The sequence below is a fragment of the Mustela nivalis genome (genome assembly GCF_964662115.1).
Source record: "Mustela nivalis genome assembly, chromosome: 6".
NCBI classification, from domain to species: domain Eukaryota; kingdom Metazoa; phylum Chordata; class Mammalia; order Carnivora; family Mustelidae; genus Mustela; species Mustela nivalis.
In genome coordinates, this window is record NC_139025.1 from 31,958,247 (window position 1) to 31,975,318 (window position 17,072).

General features: G+C 52.8%; 1 protein-coding gene across 3 annotated transcripts in view; it reads right to left on the reverse strand.

Annotated features, from left to right (window-relative positions):
* PLEKHD1 (pleckstrin homology and coiled-coil domain containing D1) overlaps positions 1-10,137 on the reverse strand; it is a 30,179-nt gene extending 20,042 nt beyond the window's left edge. Inside the window, exons 1-4 of one of the 3 annotated variants that reach the window (XM_082733996.1) lie at positions 9,747-10,131; positions 9,576-9,638; positions 8,842-8,939; positions 6,099-6,171 (exon numbers count right to left, since the gene is read on the reverse strand). Coding sequence is in view for 2 of the 3 variants with exons in the window: in XM_082733994.1 (XP_082590120.1) it covers positions 8,842-8,990 (149 nt within the window). In the remaining variant the exon portion in view is untranslated. Of the gene's footprint in view, positions 1-6,098; positions 6,172-8,841; positions 9,506-9,575; positions 9,639-9,746 lie in introns of those variants that run through there. The other 2 variants (XM_082733994.1, XM_082733995.1) reach the window with 2 other exon arrangements.
* Between the last annotated feature and the right edge of the window lie 6,935 nt (positions 10,138-17,072).

Genomic DNA, 17,072 nt, shown 5'->3' on the forward strand with positions numbered 1-17,072 from the left:
ATGAAGGTGACATTTGAGAAGATGCTCCTGGCAGAGAAGCCCCAGGTGCAAAGGCCCTGAGAAGCAAGTTGGGCTCTGGAAGGAACCGTGAGGCTCACAGCATGGCTGTAGCAAGACCCGATAACGGGGCCCATGAAGGGTCCACACACTATGCACACCAAGGCCAGCCTCGCGTCAGCTCTGCTCAGCTTGGTTTGGGTGGGCGTGAAGGTCAAGGGAGGGGGGCCAGCATGAACCTGGAGGAGAGCGACTCCGCAGCGGGCAGGGGTGAGTACCGCCCAACAAAGGGTGCGTTCGGCCAGTACACTGCCAGGTTCCAGGAGCCACCTTCATTCAGAAACCTGTCTCAGTGACAGCCCTTGCTCCCACTAATGACGCCCAGCTTCCTCTCAGCAGGTGAGAGCCCAGAACCGGAGTGGCCCGGCACAGAAGGACATGTCTTCTTCCCGTCCCTTTCTTCAAATTCCCCTTGCTCCCCGACGCTCTCATTCTGACTGCGAGCCAGAGGCATCTCCTTCTGTGCCCTGTGCAGTTGGCGGACGATGCCAGGGCCGAGACAACCCCCATTATTTAGCTGTTCTCGTGTGCTGGCTCCCCTGCTTAGTGTTCTGAGTGTGCCTGAGTGTTTGATTGAGGTCACAATCCTGGAAGACGGGACTTTTGTTCCCATTTGACAGATGAGGAAACTGAGGCCCACGGCAGAAATAACATGGGCAAAGTCACCCAGCTTGGGCAGAGATAGGGCTGGGACAGGAGCCTGCAGACCACAGTCCCTGCTCCTACTTCCCCTCGGGCGGAGCTGCTTCTGCTCATGGCAGCACCGGGCAGGAAACCACCAGCCGGAGGCGAGAGGTGCTGAGGCTGGGGAGTCCCGGGTCAGAGCTCGTCACGTACCAGCTGTGCGGCCAGGGCAGGTCACCTGGTCTCTCCAGGCCTCAGGTCCAAGTGTGACTGAGGACAATCATAGCAGCTACATCTCTTAGGGTTTGGGGGATAAGTAAATGAGCTTGTTCATATAAAGACGTAGTGTATTGTGACACATGGTAAATATTCAATAAATGCTTAGTTTTATTACTGCTGTTGTTATTATTATGGTTATAATAAATATGATTATAATATTATTTATTATTATTTATATTTTAGAGTCTGCGGCAGGCTGCCCCAGCCTCTGTTCCCATCTCCCCTGCCAGACCACTGGCTCCTACTGGCAGCAGCCCTCGGCCCCTCCAGCCCAGCTGGCCAGCCCCTGTCCTCCAAGCACCGGGCTTCTCCCTGCATCTCAGCTCCCTCCTGTCCAAGGCCCACCCTTCCATCCAGGAACAACTTCAGGCCTGACCGGAGCTCTGTCGGCAGTCCCAGGCTTCTCCCTGGCAGCCCCGCTAGTGAGCCCCGCCCCACTCCACCTGGGGTGCAGCCCAGAGCGTGTGAGTGAGGGGAAGGGTCTGGTCAAGGCCACGGCCTCCTCTCTCAGGCCCTAAAGGATGGTATTTGCATGTCCAGCTAAATGAGCATTTGCAAGGTGCCAGGACGCTCACTTTGGCAAGTATTTCACTGGCATTATCTTTTTCTATCTCTCACAGCGACTCTAAGAGATGGAGGTATTTGTGCTTCTGGATGCTGGTGACTCAGTGGAGGCACAGGGAGATCAAGCAGCAAGGGAGGAGCAGACTGGGAAGTCGGCTCGGTCCGCTGACGCAGCTGATGTTCTGGACTGTTGTGCTCTGGGATGGCCGGTCCTCATGGCTCAGCCTGACCCTCCCAATCCCTCCTGCCTGCAGTGGCTGTTTTCCTAGAACTCATCTCGGTGGACAGATGGCAAGCTCCCGGTCAGCTCAGGTCAGGAGGCATTAATGAATCACTGGGTAGAGCCAAGTCCTCAGTGGGCCTCTGAGGCTTTCTGACTCCCTGCCCTCGAGGAGCTTAGAGTCGAATACAGGAGAGACCGGGTAGAAATCAATCCTTTAAAAAAACAGCTAATGCTTATCGAGCTTCTCCTTTGCACCAGGCGCTGTTCTGGTAACATCATTATGTGTGTTAACTCATTCGTTCCTCACATGAGTGAGGCAAGGTAAGGAGCGCAGAGGAGTTAAGTCATATGCCCTAGGTCACACAGCTGGTAAGTGAGGGAGCTGGGATGATTGTAAGGCATCGGCAGGGCACTGCAACATGGCCAAGCACCAGCACACCCCGGGACACTGTAAAGCACACAGATACACGCTGACATTACCAGTTTGTATGAGGTACAAGAAGAGTATAGACTGGGGAGAAGTGATGGTTTAGGTGTCCAGCCAAGGGAATTCTCTGAGAGGAGGTGACAACTGATCAGGGTTTTGAAGGCTGAATAGGAGTATGTCAGGACTCTGGGAGGAAGGCAAAGGGAGAAATGCATTCCAGACAGAAGGGACAGCACATGTAAAGAACCATGTGTTCAAGGTTAATAAAACATGTCTGGTATTACTGGCAGATGAATAGAAAAGGGGTAGGCTGGGGTATGGGGGAGGGACAGTAGGGGGTGAGTGAAGGTCAAAGAGAGAAGCAGGGACCAGAGCAGGGTGGGGCTGCTTCTTGTTGATGAGGGCAGCTGCCGGCTTAGGTGACAGGGTGGACACCAGTGCCATCCAGTACGAACAAGGGACTCTGGGAGGTATTTCCTAAGCTTTGTCTCCACCTTTTACTCCCCTCCTCAGTGCTCTGAACGCAACGAGGGCTCAGCTAGAGCCTCATGGCCAACAATGGCCTCATGGTCAATCCAGTCAGAAGTGAGAGGACAGGCAGTACACTTAGACCCACGGGTATCTTCAAAGTTGGGCAGGTCCTGTTTAAGAAAGGGATCCACTCTGCTGAGCTCCTTACTCTTTGAAAAGGCAAAAGTCAAGTTTGGGAGTCAGGGCCGGAAAGGGCCTTGGAGCACAGAGCGAGAGCGAGAGCAAGTTGGAGCCAGGGGAGATCCTGGAGGGCTGTGGGGAGGAGGGTTGGTGGGAGAGTGCAGAGGACAGAGGCCCCAGGGCAGATGTGAGCGGCTGGGTCCTACAGTGTCAAGAGACAGTGGTGAACAATCCCATCTCTGGGGGTGGCAAGATGGGGTGTCTGGAAGGCTCCGGAAAACAGGGAGCCAGCATTCAATGAGACAGGGTTCACACTTCTGTGATTTAAATGCCTCTTCCGTCGTTTTTCATTGCCAAACCTCTTCGCAAATACCTTGTGTGAAAGGCGGGTATGTCCCTGCGGGGGTGGGGAAGGGGGGTGGGGAGACGGAGGGATGAGCTGAGCTGCTGCAGGGAGGACCCGCTGCAGAAGACCCCTCAGGAAATAAGCGTTTGGAGCTCCCCGAGGATTACCAGAAGCCCTGGGGCAGGTGTAGGTTTCCTCAGGAGGTGGGATTAGACCTCGGGTCAGTTAACTTCACTCTCAAGAGGGCAGCGAGAGCCCAGTAGACAGGTGAGCTACACACGGGTTACGTTTCACCGGAAGGCGGATGTCTTGGCTGCCTGGCTGCCCCTTCTTCCCTGGGCACAAACTTCCAGAATAGACCGACACACCCTCTCCCTTATCCCTGAGACTCTCGGGCACTGAGAACAGGTGTGTGGTGTTTGGGGCCAGGTAAATCCTAGAGCAGGGGAAGGATAGCTCATCAGAAGTGTCCTTTTTCAGCAGTGGCAGAAGGAAGGTAAGAAAAGACAGAGCCCCCAGCGTATGTCCCTTTCTATTCATGCCGAGTGACCCGGTGGGCTCCAGGGACGCTTGTCCTGGCCTATGCCACTTGTGTGGACAGCAGGACAGCAGGAAACCTCGCTGTGAAGGGCACCAGGAATGGCAAGTTGGAGTTTATGCAGACATCATCAAGTCCAAGGGAGTTTTCACAAATGGTAGCGCAATTCTTCAAACAATACAGTAAAGACAAGGTTACTATGTAATACCAACCGGAGTGCAGAGGCACTGGGTGAAGTGGGCAGAGGCTGGGAGCCCCACCCCGTTGTGGTTAGGTACGGTCAAGGGATCTCTAGAGTCCTCCACAGAACACAGCTGAAAAACCACAGCGTGACCCACCTCCACTGCAGCAGCCCGTGAGGTGAGATGGGGCAGGGCCCCTGGCCTGGCTCAGCAGCTGGTCTCCCGCAGGCCCAGACCTGAACTCTAAGCGCCCAACTCTAAGCCTAGGTTTGCTTTCCAGCACAGCCAGAGCTGCTCTCAAAGGAAGTCGCTTTCATATTTCCAAGTCCTGAACTGCCTGCGTGGGCCCTGCTTGAGGTCTGACCCCTATTCCGGGGAGGCCCATTTTCAAACAGACCGTCAGCAGCCACGAGGCCCAGCTCCTGGGCTTGGGGGCTGAGGGAAGCGGGGCTTGTTTGCACTGGTAACCGATTCCCTTCAGAAGTCCCCGTGAGGAACCCTCCTACACTGTTGGTGGGAATGCAATCTGGTGCAGCCACTCTGGAAAACAGCGTGGAGGTTCCTCAAAAGTTGAAAATAGAGCTACCCTATGACCCAGCAATTGCACTACTGGGTATTTACACCAAAGATACAAACGTAGTGATCTGAAGGGGCACGTGCACCCGAATGTTTATAGCAGCAATGTGCACAATAGCCAAACTATGGAAAGAACCTAGATGTCCATCAACAGATGAATGGATAAAGAAGATGTGGTATATACACACACAAACACACACATTGGAATACTATGCAGCCATCAAAAAGGAAATCTTGCCTTTTGCAACAATGTGGATAGAACTAGAGGGTATTATGCTTAGTGAAATAAGTCAATCGGAGAAAGACAAATATCATATGATCTCCCTGATATGAGGACGCGGAGATGCAATGTGGAGGGTTTGGGGGGAAGGAGAAGAATAAATGAAACAAGATGGGATCAGGAGGGAGACAAACCATAAGAAACTCTTAATCTCACAAAGCAAACTGAGGGTTGCTGGGGGAAGGGGGGTCAGGAGGGGGTGGTAGGGTTATGGACATTGGGGAGGGTATGTGCTATGGTGAGTGCTGTGAAGTGTGTAAACCTGGCGATTCACAGACCTGTACCCCTGGGGCTAATAATATATTATATGTTTATAAAAAAAAAAATAAAAAAAGAAGTTCCCGTGAATCATCACGTGTGAGTGAAGCCGGAATGAACAGCTGGTATTGCATTGTTTGGCTGTGAGATGGCACCCACCTCCTTAACCTAAGGGCTCAGAGGAACCTGGAAGCCACCACCTCCAAAAGGGGCAGGGGTAACAGACTGAAGGATCTGGAGAGATCCTCACCTGCCCCCTGGCCACGTTCCACCACACTGTGGCACTAGATGAAGCTTGAAGGACCCAAGTCGATGATAAGAAGAGGAGTGCGCAGGCACAGAAGACGAGCAATAACGCTACCGCTGTGCCCATGGGACACCTCAGGCAGCCAGCTGTGCGGAGTTCTGTGTCAGCCAGAAAGCGAGACCAAGTCGCACTGCCACGAGAGCCTGAGTCTGGCGTGTGCTGCTGACATGCTAGGTCTTCCCTTCAGCCTGGGAGCCGGCTCCGCGTGGTGACGTCATCGCTAGGAAACAGCACTCAGGGCCACTGATGAAACTCCCAGACCCAAATCCCTGTGGGAATAGAGTCTCCCCGAGATTTTTTTGGTACGGTGACCACAGATGATCTTTCCACACCCGGGCAGGTTATGCCCTGAGATCTGGGAAGTGGGGCCACCGTCTCACGGTTCCCCTGGCATTTGTTCAGAAGGGTTCTCCTAAGTGTCCACTAAGTTCCCTAAGTTCCCCTGGCACTTAATGGACACTGACTCCTAGCTTGCCCTAATGGCCACCTTATATGGGGGAAGGAGGAACCCGGGGCTGTATAGAAGGCCCTGCTGCAGGAATTGACTGGGCCCTCCTCCTCAGGGGCTCAGGCCTTGGCATTTGTTCAGAAGGGTTTGGGACAGGGACTAGAGGCTGGGGAGAGGATTGAACCCTGGGAGGGCTGGCCTGCCTGTGGGTCCAGACCTGCAGCAACTGACACTGGCTGAGGCTGAGACACTCTCGGCACCTTTCCTCCTGGTCTTTGCCAACAGCCTCTGCATTTCCACTGCTCACAGACGAGGGAGCACTGAGTCATCAACCTTACCCTCTAGTCACTTCTCCCAGGTTCTCTTCTCTCTTCTAAGTAAGGTTTTGATTCCTTTCCCCTTTGGTAGCCCCTGGGGAGAAAGCGGATCCTTTAGCTTGAGGGAATCTTCCCACCCCAGGAAGGGCAGGGCTGCTCGGGTGGGGTATGGTTGGGAGGCAAAGGCCCTGAGATGGGTCCTGAGCTACTGAGCGGAAGAGGCTTTATAGAACCCAGCTGGCCACCGCTGGTTCCATCCTGCCCGTTATTGATGCGGCGGGAGCCTTTCCAGGCCCCCTCCCCTTAGCTGCCCCAGCCAGGGCATCGATCGCCTTAATGGGCCTAGGCTGCCCCCTCCCCAAGCCTTCCTGTGGCCACTAATTAGCTGAAGTCCAGACTCTATTTCACAAATGAGGAACTGGGGCCCAGGGGGCCCTGCCGGGAAGCAAGAGGGGGCTAAGCTTAGCATCAGGCCTCCCCCACCCCCAACTGGCAGGTGGGCTGTTAGTTGTTCCCTGAACCCCAGGGGAGGGGGACTCTGTTAAGTGGCAGCTCTAGAATTCCTATAAAAGAAGGGAACAGAGGTGACAACCCCCTCAGAAGGAGGCTGGAGGACTTGAGCTGAAGCTGTATTTGCAGAGCACACGCTGTTCTCAATGAGACTGGATGGTTTTTGGAGCGGCTGTGGGGGCTACTGATGGAGAGTATGGGTGGGGGAGCTAAAGCCTCCCAGGCCTCCCTTGGTGCCCTCAATGGGCTTTGAGCTGGGATCCTTTGCCCCTGACATCTCCCAATCCTGAAAACAACTGTGGGTACAGGGCCCGGGTCCCCACCACTGTAAGTGAGGGGGGCTAGGAGATAGACCCTGGGGTTCACAGGCCCCTAGTATTTACTAAAGATGTGATCAGGTGCAAGTGGCTGGCAAGAAAGGTCTTGGAGGATGAGACCCAGACTCAGGGCAGGAGCCAGACCCGATGGGGTGGGACCAGTAGCTGCTGGGAGCAATTAAGGCAGAAGAGAGGGGCATGGGGGTCACTGCGATAATGGTACTTGAATTTACAAGCAACCTTCCCACTCCCTTTCCCCACCAGGGTGCCCTGCTAAAGACCAGGAACTGGGGCGCCTGGGTGGCTCAGTGGTTTGGGCTGCTGCCTTCGGCTCGGGTCATGATCTCAGGGTCCTGGGATCGAGTTCCGCATGGGTCTCTCTGCTCGGCGGGGAGCCTGCTTCCCCCCCCCTCTCTCTGCCTGCCTCTCTGCCTACTTGTGATTTCTGTCTGTCAAATAAATAAATAAAATCTTTTAAAATAAAATAAAGACCAGGAACTGCTTCTTAGCCCAACCTTGGAAGCCCCCCAGAAGATGCCCTCCGCGTTGCCCCGGGCCTCCATTTAGGGGATGAGAGAGAAGTTTAATTTTGGAGGAATTCGAGAAACCTATCTCCCACTCAATCCCAGAGAGAAACCTGGCAGAACCAACAAAGGTAGGTGAAACCCGCTCCGTAAATCATGAAGCATCTTCCATGGATCCTTTTGTTCTACGGGTCTTATAGAAATATTAAATTATTCATCAAAACAGAACATCAGAACCAACTGCTGCAACATCTCTGTGATCTGTGGTTCTGGGATATCTGAGGCCCTGCTCCAGGACAGACTCACAGGGGGATGGGAAAGAGCATCTGGACACACTCCTCCTTTCCGTGCAGGGTCGTACCTCCAGGGAGAGGCTGGATCAGGGTCTGTGCTCTAGCGACCATTCTAATAGCAAATCTCAGAACTGAGATTGGCTTGAGGGTGGAAGCTGTCCAGAAGATGGCCCATTGTTCCTGCAGCCAGTGTGGGGAGCTTCCCTCAAGTTCAAGGCTATGAGCCATCCCTCCAATACCTTCCTCCTGTAAGAAGCCCCTTCCTCCAGTACCTTCTGGGCCCCTTTGTAAGTGGAAAGTGGCTACTGCCTGGCATCTGGGGAGTCCCCTCTGAGTTGTGGACAGGGAAGCTGGGCTGGGGCTGCTCTGACCCTCTTTAACACCCCTTCCTACATATCGATCCCTGGGACAGGACCGATCCATCCTCTCCCCTGCCCCCTCAGTCTCCACGCATCTCTGTCTCAGCTCAGTTCCTCCTCTTCGGCTTCTGTGCCAGAGCACTGGAGACTCTTTTCCCTAAGGTTCAGATTTCTAAAAATCAGTTCAAGGGAGAGTTGGAGGGGTTGCCACATGACTGCCACCAAGCGCAGGCACAGACCTTTCTTCACCCTTCCTCTCTTTCTTGGCTGAGTCTTTCAGAAGCCCACGGTGGAGCTAGCACAGGGTCAAGTGGGGGAGAGGGGGGCTTGTGAAGATGATGGAATTGTCCGTGGGGATCCCAGGAGGATATCTTTGGTGGCTGGATATCTTTCCCTCCCAGGCAGAGTCTGACCTAACCTGACCCAGATGGGCACTTATCATGGCCATGACCTCTTCGGACCATGCCCTACCTCCCCACTCAGACTTAGATGCATTCCATAGAGGAATCTCACCCCCCCCCCCCGCCCGGTCCCCGGGCCAGTGGTACCACCCTGGGTGGGCCAGCACTCCGACAGGGATGGCCCGGGTCCCAGCGGAGATCCACATCTTCCAGGGACAGCCAAGGCAGGAGTGAAATAGGGCGAGGCCAAGGTCACCAAGGAAGTCAGAGGCCGACGGTAATAGCGAGAATGGTACAGGGTTCTTAGGCCCCGGGCTCCCTCCCCAGGCGGTTCTCACCCGGCGCAGGAGGCGCACTCACCGCCGGGACCACTTGGCCGACGGCCTCCCGAAAGGCCGCTTCCACAGCACACCGTAGAGCTGCACTTTGGTGCTGATGTCCAGCGCGTCCGAGTCAGTCTGCTCCAGGGACGGCGAGGGCGACACCGAGTTGGACTTGGACGTGAACATCCTGCCTCCGCGGGGCTGCCCGGGGCCGGGCCCACCCACTCCCCGGGGTCGGCACAGACTGGGGGCTTCCGGCGAGGGCGGGCGCGCGACGGAGGGCTGCGGGGAGGCGGCGTCGGCGCGCGGCTTCGTGCGCCGTCGGGGCGCGTTCCAGCCCGCAGAGGCGCCGAGCCGCCCGGGCCAGGACCCGCTGCCGGAAAGCGCGAGGGGCGTGAAGCGCGGCGCCGAAGGGTCGCGGGGCGCGCAGCCTGCGCCTAGGACTCGCCGCTGGGGCGGGCCCGGTGGGAACTCGGCTGGGAGGGCGGCTCAGCCTCCAGCCGGCAGCATCTCCCTCCAGCTCCCCGCGACAGTCCCAATTCTGGTGGCCCCGATTGGCTGGGAGGGGCAGGTGAGCTAGCTGGAGGCCGACCGCGAGCGCCAATCAGTGCGGGCGCCGGCTGGAGGGCCGGGCTCCGCGCGCCCGGAAGGTCCCGGCGGGTCGCTCGGCCCGGGATGCGGTCTCTGCGTTGCCCCACCCCCACCCCTCGCGCCCCGCTCTACCCCGCACCGCCACCTCCTGTACCCTCCGGCGTGCGGGCAGGGCCTCACCGAAGTTGGGAAGTCATGTGCTTTGTAATGTGCTTGGTTCACTCCTGCAGACACCTACTCGAGCTAGGTAGAGGAGAGCAAGGGGCAAGGGTTTGGTGTTAGACAGGTTTGGAACCCCAGCTGAGTCCTCACGCAGCTCCGAGGAGCTGCGGGGAGCCTTGCTTCTCTCACCTGTGAAGCGGAGATGCCAGTGCCTCCTCGGGCTGGGCGCGGGCCAGGTAAGAATTCCGTTAAGTGCCCGAAGCGCCCGCAGGGAGAGCAGGCTCCCCGCCCTTCCCGCCCCCCCTAGAGTGGGTTTCAGTCGGCACCGCTGCCGCCTCGCCGGGATCAGATTCCTCTTCCCAGAACTTGGCTGTCCGCGTCGGCACTTGGCACTCGGTGCCAGCGCCGAACGTCAGTGCACTTTGCGTCCGTGATTTATCTGCGCGCCTGGCGGGTGTTGCGGGGTCCGGCGCTCCACCCACTTCCGCTCCTCTCCGCCTGGGCTCTGGGTGACCCGCTGGCCTCCACGCCTAGGTAGACGTCTGTCCAACCTCTGGGGACCCTGGACGGAAGGGCTGTGTTACCCCGCGGTTCGCTGGCACCGCTCCAAAAGCAGGGGAGTGAGTTTGCGCAGTAAGAGGCAGCCTGCTAGACCACACTGCAGTCACCCTTCCGGGCGGAGGAGCCACCTCTGTGCCCTTGAGAAAAACCACCCCACGCCACGCCCCCCAGGAGCTCTGATTCCTCCTGTGTAAGAAAAAGGAGTTGGATTAGAACAGAAGTTTGCAAATGGGTCGCCTAAGAGCCAGATCGGTTTATAGATATACTGTATTAATTTGCCCAAGTAAAAAATTGAGGTGTAATTATTACAGGATAAATGCACAGACCTTAAGTATTTATCTGGCCAAGTGTATTTTGTTAATTATGTACACAGAGTAACCACCACCAAACAAGATACAGAATATTTCCATCACCCCAGAAAGTTCCTACCTGCCCCTATCCAGTCAACTGCCATCCCCCACCCCCTCCTAAGCAACTGCTTTCTCTTAGCAACATTTGCACACCTTTAAACATTTTAAAAATGTTCCTGCCTAAAATGGCCTTCTTCCAGACCCGCCATGCCCTATTGTCCTTTGCTCAGCTTGTCATGCTCATTTATTAACTGCCTGCCTCCTCCCTGTAGGGATTTGAGCTTGCCATCCTCACTATGTCCTCCCCACAGCCTTCCCAGGTCTAACGTTTCATTTCATGAGTCTGGTCAAGAAGGGGTCTCCCCAAGGGCTCCCACACCTTCCCCTAATGAACTCTGGAGTTCCCAAGCCCCCGCTGCATACGTTGGTGCTCATTGTCCAAACTGCCACATCTGAATACCCTTGTGCCTCCTCATGCCCCTGCAGAAACGTGTCAGGTCCGGCCCAGGGCCCCGGTCCACCAGGTGGGAAGAGACAGGGCTAGGATAGAAGGCAGAGTGGACATTTTACACGCTTCAGGGCTCTTTTGGACACAGGTTCCAAAGCATGGAAAATGTTCCACTTTAGGAGTCCTGCTTTTCCCAGATGGAAGCTAGAAAACTTGCGCTGGAAGCCTTTTGGGGTGGAGGGCATGGGTTGGGGGTACTAGGACAGGACTTGGAGATGCTGGTGACAGACAAGAAGAAAAAAGCCTGCAGAGGCATCGGTGTCTCCAGGGAAGGTGGTACTCGGAGCACATGACTGGGGGTCAGCTGTGGCTGCAAGATTGCGTCCCCCCCAGGCAGCAAGCAGTGTCCACACTGGCTACACTGGCTGTCCTGGGCAGGTGACATGCAGACAGCAGCATCAAGAGTTCTGTGGTGGTGGCAGCTTTGTCATCAGCGGGCTTCCTCAGTGTGGCAGCATTCCTGGAAGCTTTACCTCTGGTCAGGTCTAGTTCTCTAGCCCTGCCAATGTCCTTTTACTCTATTAATTCCTTTTCTGCTTAATCAGGTCAGGACCAGCTTTAGCTGCTTGGGAAGAACTAGTGCTGAGCTCCTGAGCCATAGGAGGGAGAAAGGCAGGATACCTGGAAGCGTTCTTAAGGAAACTGTTCCCAAGGAGCTGGGCGGAATGAGCCCAGGTGGCTCCTGGGAAATGTTCAATGTCTTTACTGGAACAAACAGAGCACAAGTTTCTTCAGGGGCGAAGAGAAACCAATCTTTGCCGGTTCCCTCTACACACAGGACACCTGACCTGACCTTAAATAATGGCTGAGGCATGCTTCCCTCAACTAAGCAGCCCAGATCATACCAAGTGAGCCCTGGGAGAAGCCGTTTCTGCTTCCATTGTGCTCTCTGCCCTCGCTGGTGAGAGTGCTGAAGGCCAGGCAGGTGCTTCTGAGGAAGACAAACAAGCTGGTGACAATTCAGTGCCTTGGACCCAGCAGGGGCTGGTGTTGCTCAATCTTAACCAGGAACTGGGTGAGACCAGTCAAGGGCAGATACTCAGCCCCAGAGCTGATGTTCTAAGAAGCTTGTTTACATCCTATCCATTTCGTTGAATTTTTGAAACAGTCTCAGTGAGGTACGTATTAGTTTTCATTCTCCAGGGGAGTAAAATGAAGTTCAAAAAGTTGTCTATTACTTTTCAAAAAGGTTGTCTACTACTCCCCTAGTCATTTCTGGAGCATGAAACACCCTCAAATACGTGCGGAATGTGGGAAGTGACAGGAGTATATATTTTATTTTCTTTTGGCCTTTATTTGTTTCCTCAGCTTTAGTGAGGCATGACTGACGTAAATATTTACATTGTTCAACATGACTTACTACATGCATATTGGGAAATGCTTACCACAATCAAGTTAATGTATTCATCACCTCACATAGTTACCATTTTGTTTGTGTGCCTGTGTGTGGTGAGAACACTTCAGACCTACTCTCAGCAAATCTCGAGTATACAATGCAGTATTATTAACTATAGACCTCATGCTGTACACTCAATCTCCAGACCTTACTCATTTTATAACTGAAAGTTTGTACCCTTGGACCAACATCTCCCCATTCTCTGGTTCAATGAATTTGACTTTTTAAGATTCTACACATGAGTGAGATCAGAGGGCATTTGTCCTTCTGTGTTTGGTTTCATTTCCATTATCATAGGTCCTCCAAGTTCATCCATGTTATTGCAAATGGCCGAAAGTCCTTATTTTTACAGTTGAATACTATCCCATTGTGCATATATGAACCACATTTTCTTCATTTATTCATCCATCTGTAGACACTGACATGGTTGCCGTATCTTGGCTGTTGTGAATAACACTGCAACGAACATGGGAGTGCAGACATCTCTTCAGGATACTTCCTTTGAATATTATACCCTGAAGTGATATTGTTGGATCACAGGGTAGTTCTATTTTTAACTTTTTAAGCAATCTCCACGCTGTTTTCCATAGTGGCTGTACCAATTTACATTCCTACCAACAGTGCACGAGAGTTCCCTTTCCTCCACCTCTTTGCCAACACTTACTATCTCCTTTTTGACAACAGCTATGCTATGTGTGAAATGATATCTCATCGTAGTTTTGACTTGCATTTTCCTGATTAGTGACGCTGAGCACCTGTTAGACATTCGTATATCTTCTTTGGAAAAATATCTATTCAGTTCCTCTGCCCACTTTTTAATTGGATTAAAAATATATATATTGAGTTGTCTTCTTTGGATATTAGCCTCCTATCAGATCACTGATTTACAAATATCTTCTCCCATTCCATAGGCTGCCTTTTCATTTTGTTGCTGGTTTGCTGTGCAGGTTTTTGGTTCGGCAGAGTCCCACATGTTTATTTTTGCTTTTGTTGCTTTTGCTTTAGTTAAATCTTCATTAGTGATAACACAGTAGTGGTTTGGTCCTCATGAGCCAATACCACCCCTGGATTAGGCATATTCCCTGGTGGATGATACCATATATTTTGTCCTTTAAAATCATCAGAGGGTGTGTTTACATTGCACATAAGTGTCTCGGTTGGCACCTATACCAACAGCCCTACCTTGGTACTCGTATGTCTATTCCAGACCTCTGCCCATTTTCTGATCAGGTTATACTGAGTTATGAGTTCCTTGCATATTTTGGATATTAACTCTTATCAGAGATATGGTTTGTAAATATTTTCCCCCATTCCTTAGGTTGTCTTTCCATTCTGATGATTTCTATGGCTGTATGAAAGAACATACATCACCATGATGTTGCCTTTATCCAGAATCTGCATGCCCACCTGATAGTCACCATCGTTGCATGAAGCAGGTATTGGTATGGCCACAACACGTGACTAGCCCATGGTAAGACAATGTGTGAATATTGACTGGGGTGCAGGTCACTGATCTTACACTTCAGCTAGAGTGAGCCAGAGTCTTCCTTAACCCACTCCAGTCAGGAATGGGCAGGAAGACATTCTCAGGAAAGGGTGACAAGGGTCTCTCTGCAGTCACATCCTGATCGGGCCTCAAAAGCTCTCAGCAACTGGGACAAGAGCAGATCTTCCCATAGGGCAGCCTCCTCAGCTCCCAGCCCTCTTTGTCCCGACCCCAGTCTCAGGCAGGTGGGCCAGGCTGGCGCCAAGTGAAGGACCCAGGAGTGTGCCTATTTTCAGTTCCCTAGGCTGCCCTGGCACTGATGTCAGGCTGCTAGCTAGATCCTGCCCAAGCATCCCTATGGGGCCAAGAAGCTGAAGAGGCGGAAGAGATCTGGGCTCCAGGCCAGGCCCTCCTGCAGCATCAGATCTCATGGAAACTTTTCCCCTCCGCCCACCCTAATTCCATCATTGGGGTTCCAGTCCTGGATTCCACAAGGTATGGCACTAATTCAGCAGGAACCGCACCACCATCCCTCGGGTTATCTCCGCTTGGTTCCTGTGGAACTCTGCCCCTCCTCCCATTCTAGTACGGTCTGTCTGCCTCCTTTGGCGCTCTCTGTGTTTGCATCCCTTCCAGATGGTGAGATCCCTGAGGACAGACAGAGTCTAGGGCCTGTAATAGATACTCAAGAAACACTTACTGAATCCATTAGTGTTACTTGGCCCCATTCAGGGCCTGCAATTTCTTATTTGTTTGCACATCAAATGGAGCATGACACCCCCCAACCTCCACCCCCCAGGGCCTCAATAAAAAAAGGGGGGGGGTTCCTGGTGTGGTGGGGAATGTAGGAGAAAACAATCTGTGGAGATGGCAGACTTGTTGCCTGGTTTTAGTGTTAAGAGGGGTTTAAATCCAGCTCTGCCATCAGTTGTGTGAACTGAGGACAATCACCGGGTGTCTCTGGGCCTCAGGGTTCTCTCAGCCCCACTGGGTCGCATTCCTTCCTCCCAACCTGTTGTCTGGGCTCTCCCTCAACTCTTGCCCCCAAGCTGTCCCAGCCACGCCAGGTCTGATATTCTGAGAAGCCACCAAGCCTTCACAGCTCCTCAGTCCAGAGTGCTTTTCTTCTCATCTCCCCCAAATCCCAACTGCAAGATTCAGCTCGGATGACTCATCTTTTGTGAAGCCACACCCGCCTCCTCTTCTGAGGTTTAGAAGACCACCTACCTCTTTTTATTGAATTGTATATTCCACTTTGACTGCATTTTCCTTTTTAAAATTTATTTTTTTAATATTCTAAGTAAAAATTTATTGACTTTCTAAGAATACTTACACATTGTACACTGCTTCGAATTTGTCACAGGAATTAGTTCTCCAAAATGTTAGTCACAACTGGATTGAAAGAGTGTTTGGGAAATGTGGCAACTTTTAAAAAAATTTTTATTGTATTATTATTTTTCTAGTAACATATAATGTATTATTTGTTTCAGGGGTGCAGATCTATGAATCCTCAGTCTTATGCAAGTCACAGCACTCACTACAGCACATACCCCCCTCCACCAGCCACCCTAGCCCTCCTACCTCCCTCCCCTTCAGCAACCCTGTTTGTTTCCTGAGATTAAGAATCTCCTATGACTTATCTCCCTCTTTGGCTTCATCTTCATTTTTCCCTCCTTTCCCCTATGATCCTCTGCCTCGTTTCTCAAATTCCTCGTATCAGTGAGATCATATGATATTCTCTCTGACTGACTTATTTCTCTTAGCATAATACCCTCTAGTTCCATTCATGTCGATGCAAATGGCAGGATTTCATTTTTTGGTGGCTGCATAGTATTCCATGGTATATATATACCACATCTTCTTTATCCATTCATCTGTTGATGGACATCTAGGCTCTTTCCATAGTTTGGCTCTTGTGGACATTGCTGCTGTAAACATTGGGATGCAGGTGCCCCTTTGGATCACTACATTTGTATCTTTGGGTAAATACCCAGGAGTATTGGTGCGTAGGGTAGCTCTGTTTCTGACTTTTTGAGGAACGTCCATACTGTTTTCCAGAGTGGCTGCACCAGCTTGCATTCCCATGACTGCATTTTCTAAGGCCAAGCATGGGTCTCAGGCTCCTTTGCCTGCACAGGGCTTGGCAGCCCCCCAAGGGAACCCAAGAGGGAGGGGGAGTGGGATACAGGGCACCACATGCATGTTCAAAGCCAGGAGACCAAGTGAAGGGGCTCAGGAAATCAAAGGAGAGTATGTGCCGGCACAGACCAATGGCCCTGGGTCCCGGCAGTCCCACATTTGAGATGGCCTGAGCTGGCAGATTCTTGCATTACATGAAATAGTTCTGTTCTCATCAGCAGAGTCAACCTCTGGCCAGGCTTCTGCCCTCTCTCAGCCTGGAGACAGCTCACACCCAAGGTTGCCAATGTCGAAGTGTTTCTGGGAGGGGCCCAAGAACTTACTGCTTTCACGCCTGCCAGTGGCTTTGGGGCACTAACATGGTCCCCGTGGCATCCAAGGCCATCGCTGTGGGGAGCACACTGCTTAGGAACCCTGAAGGTATCCAGTGCTCCCCCTTGTGGGTGATGTGTGGATTAAAAGGTATACATTCCTTTGGCTTCTAAGAGCAAGTACATTTCACTGGGGGAGAGGGATGTGTTCAGTCTGGCCAACAGGCTCAAAGCCATTTCTAGTTACAATCCCACACACTCTCCCAGGACCTCTGAGGAAGAGCCAAGGGGCTGGTTTTTCATCTGGAACAAAATTAACAATTCATTGGATCAGGTGCCAAGGGCTCCACCTGTACTTGATTAAAGACCTTGGGCTTCATATATCAAAGACCTCGCAGGTTAATGAATCAAAAAGGGGCCCCGCCAACTGTCAGCATCGTGCAACCCTTGGAATGCTTTCTCCAGGTCCAGTAGCAGACGTTCTTTTCTGGTTTCTCCAAATACCAAGCAGGGCGAGGTCATGGGCAGAAGAGAATGGGGGCGCGGGGGAGGATCTGCTCTCGTTCCTGCCCCTCCTGCCCCCATCTCCACCTTCACACAGGGCCTGGACAGCTGGAAGAGGTGGAGGGTGGAGACTCCAGTCAGACAGTGACCACAGAGGGCCATGTTCCATGACATGTGCTCTTGGGTAAATCGGAGTACGGGGTGGCAGAGGACTTTCGGAGAGGGAGAACCAAAGGATGGAAGGAAGACTGAGCTTCCAC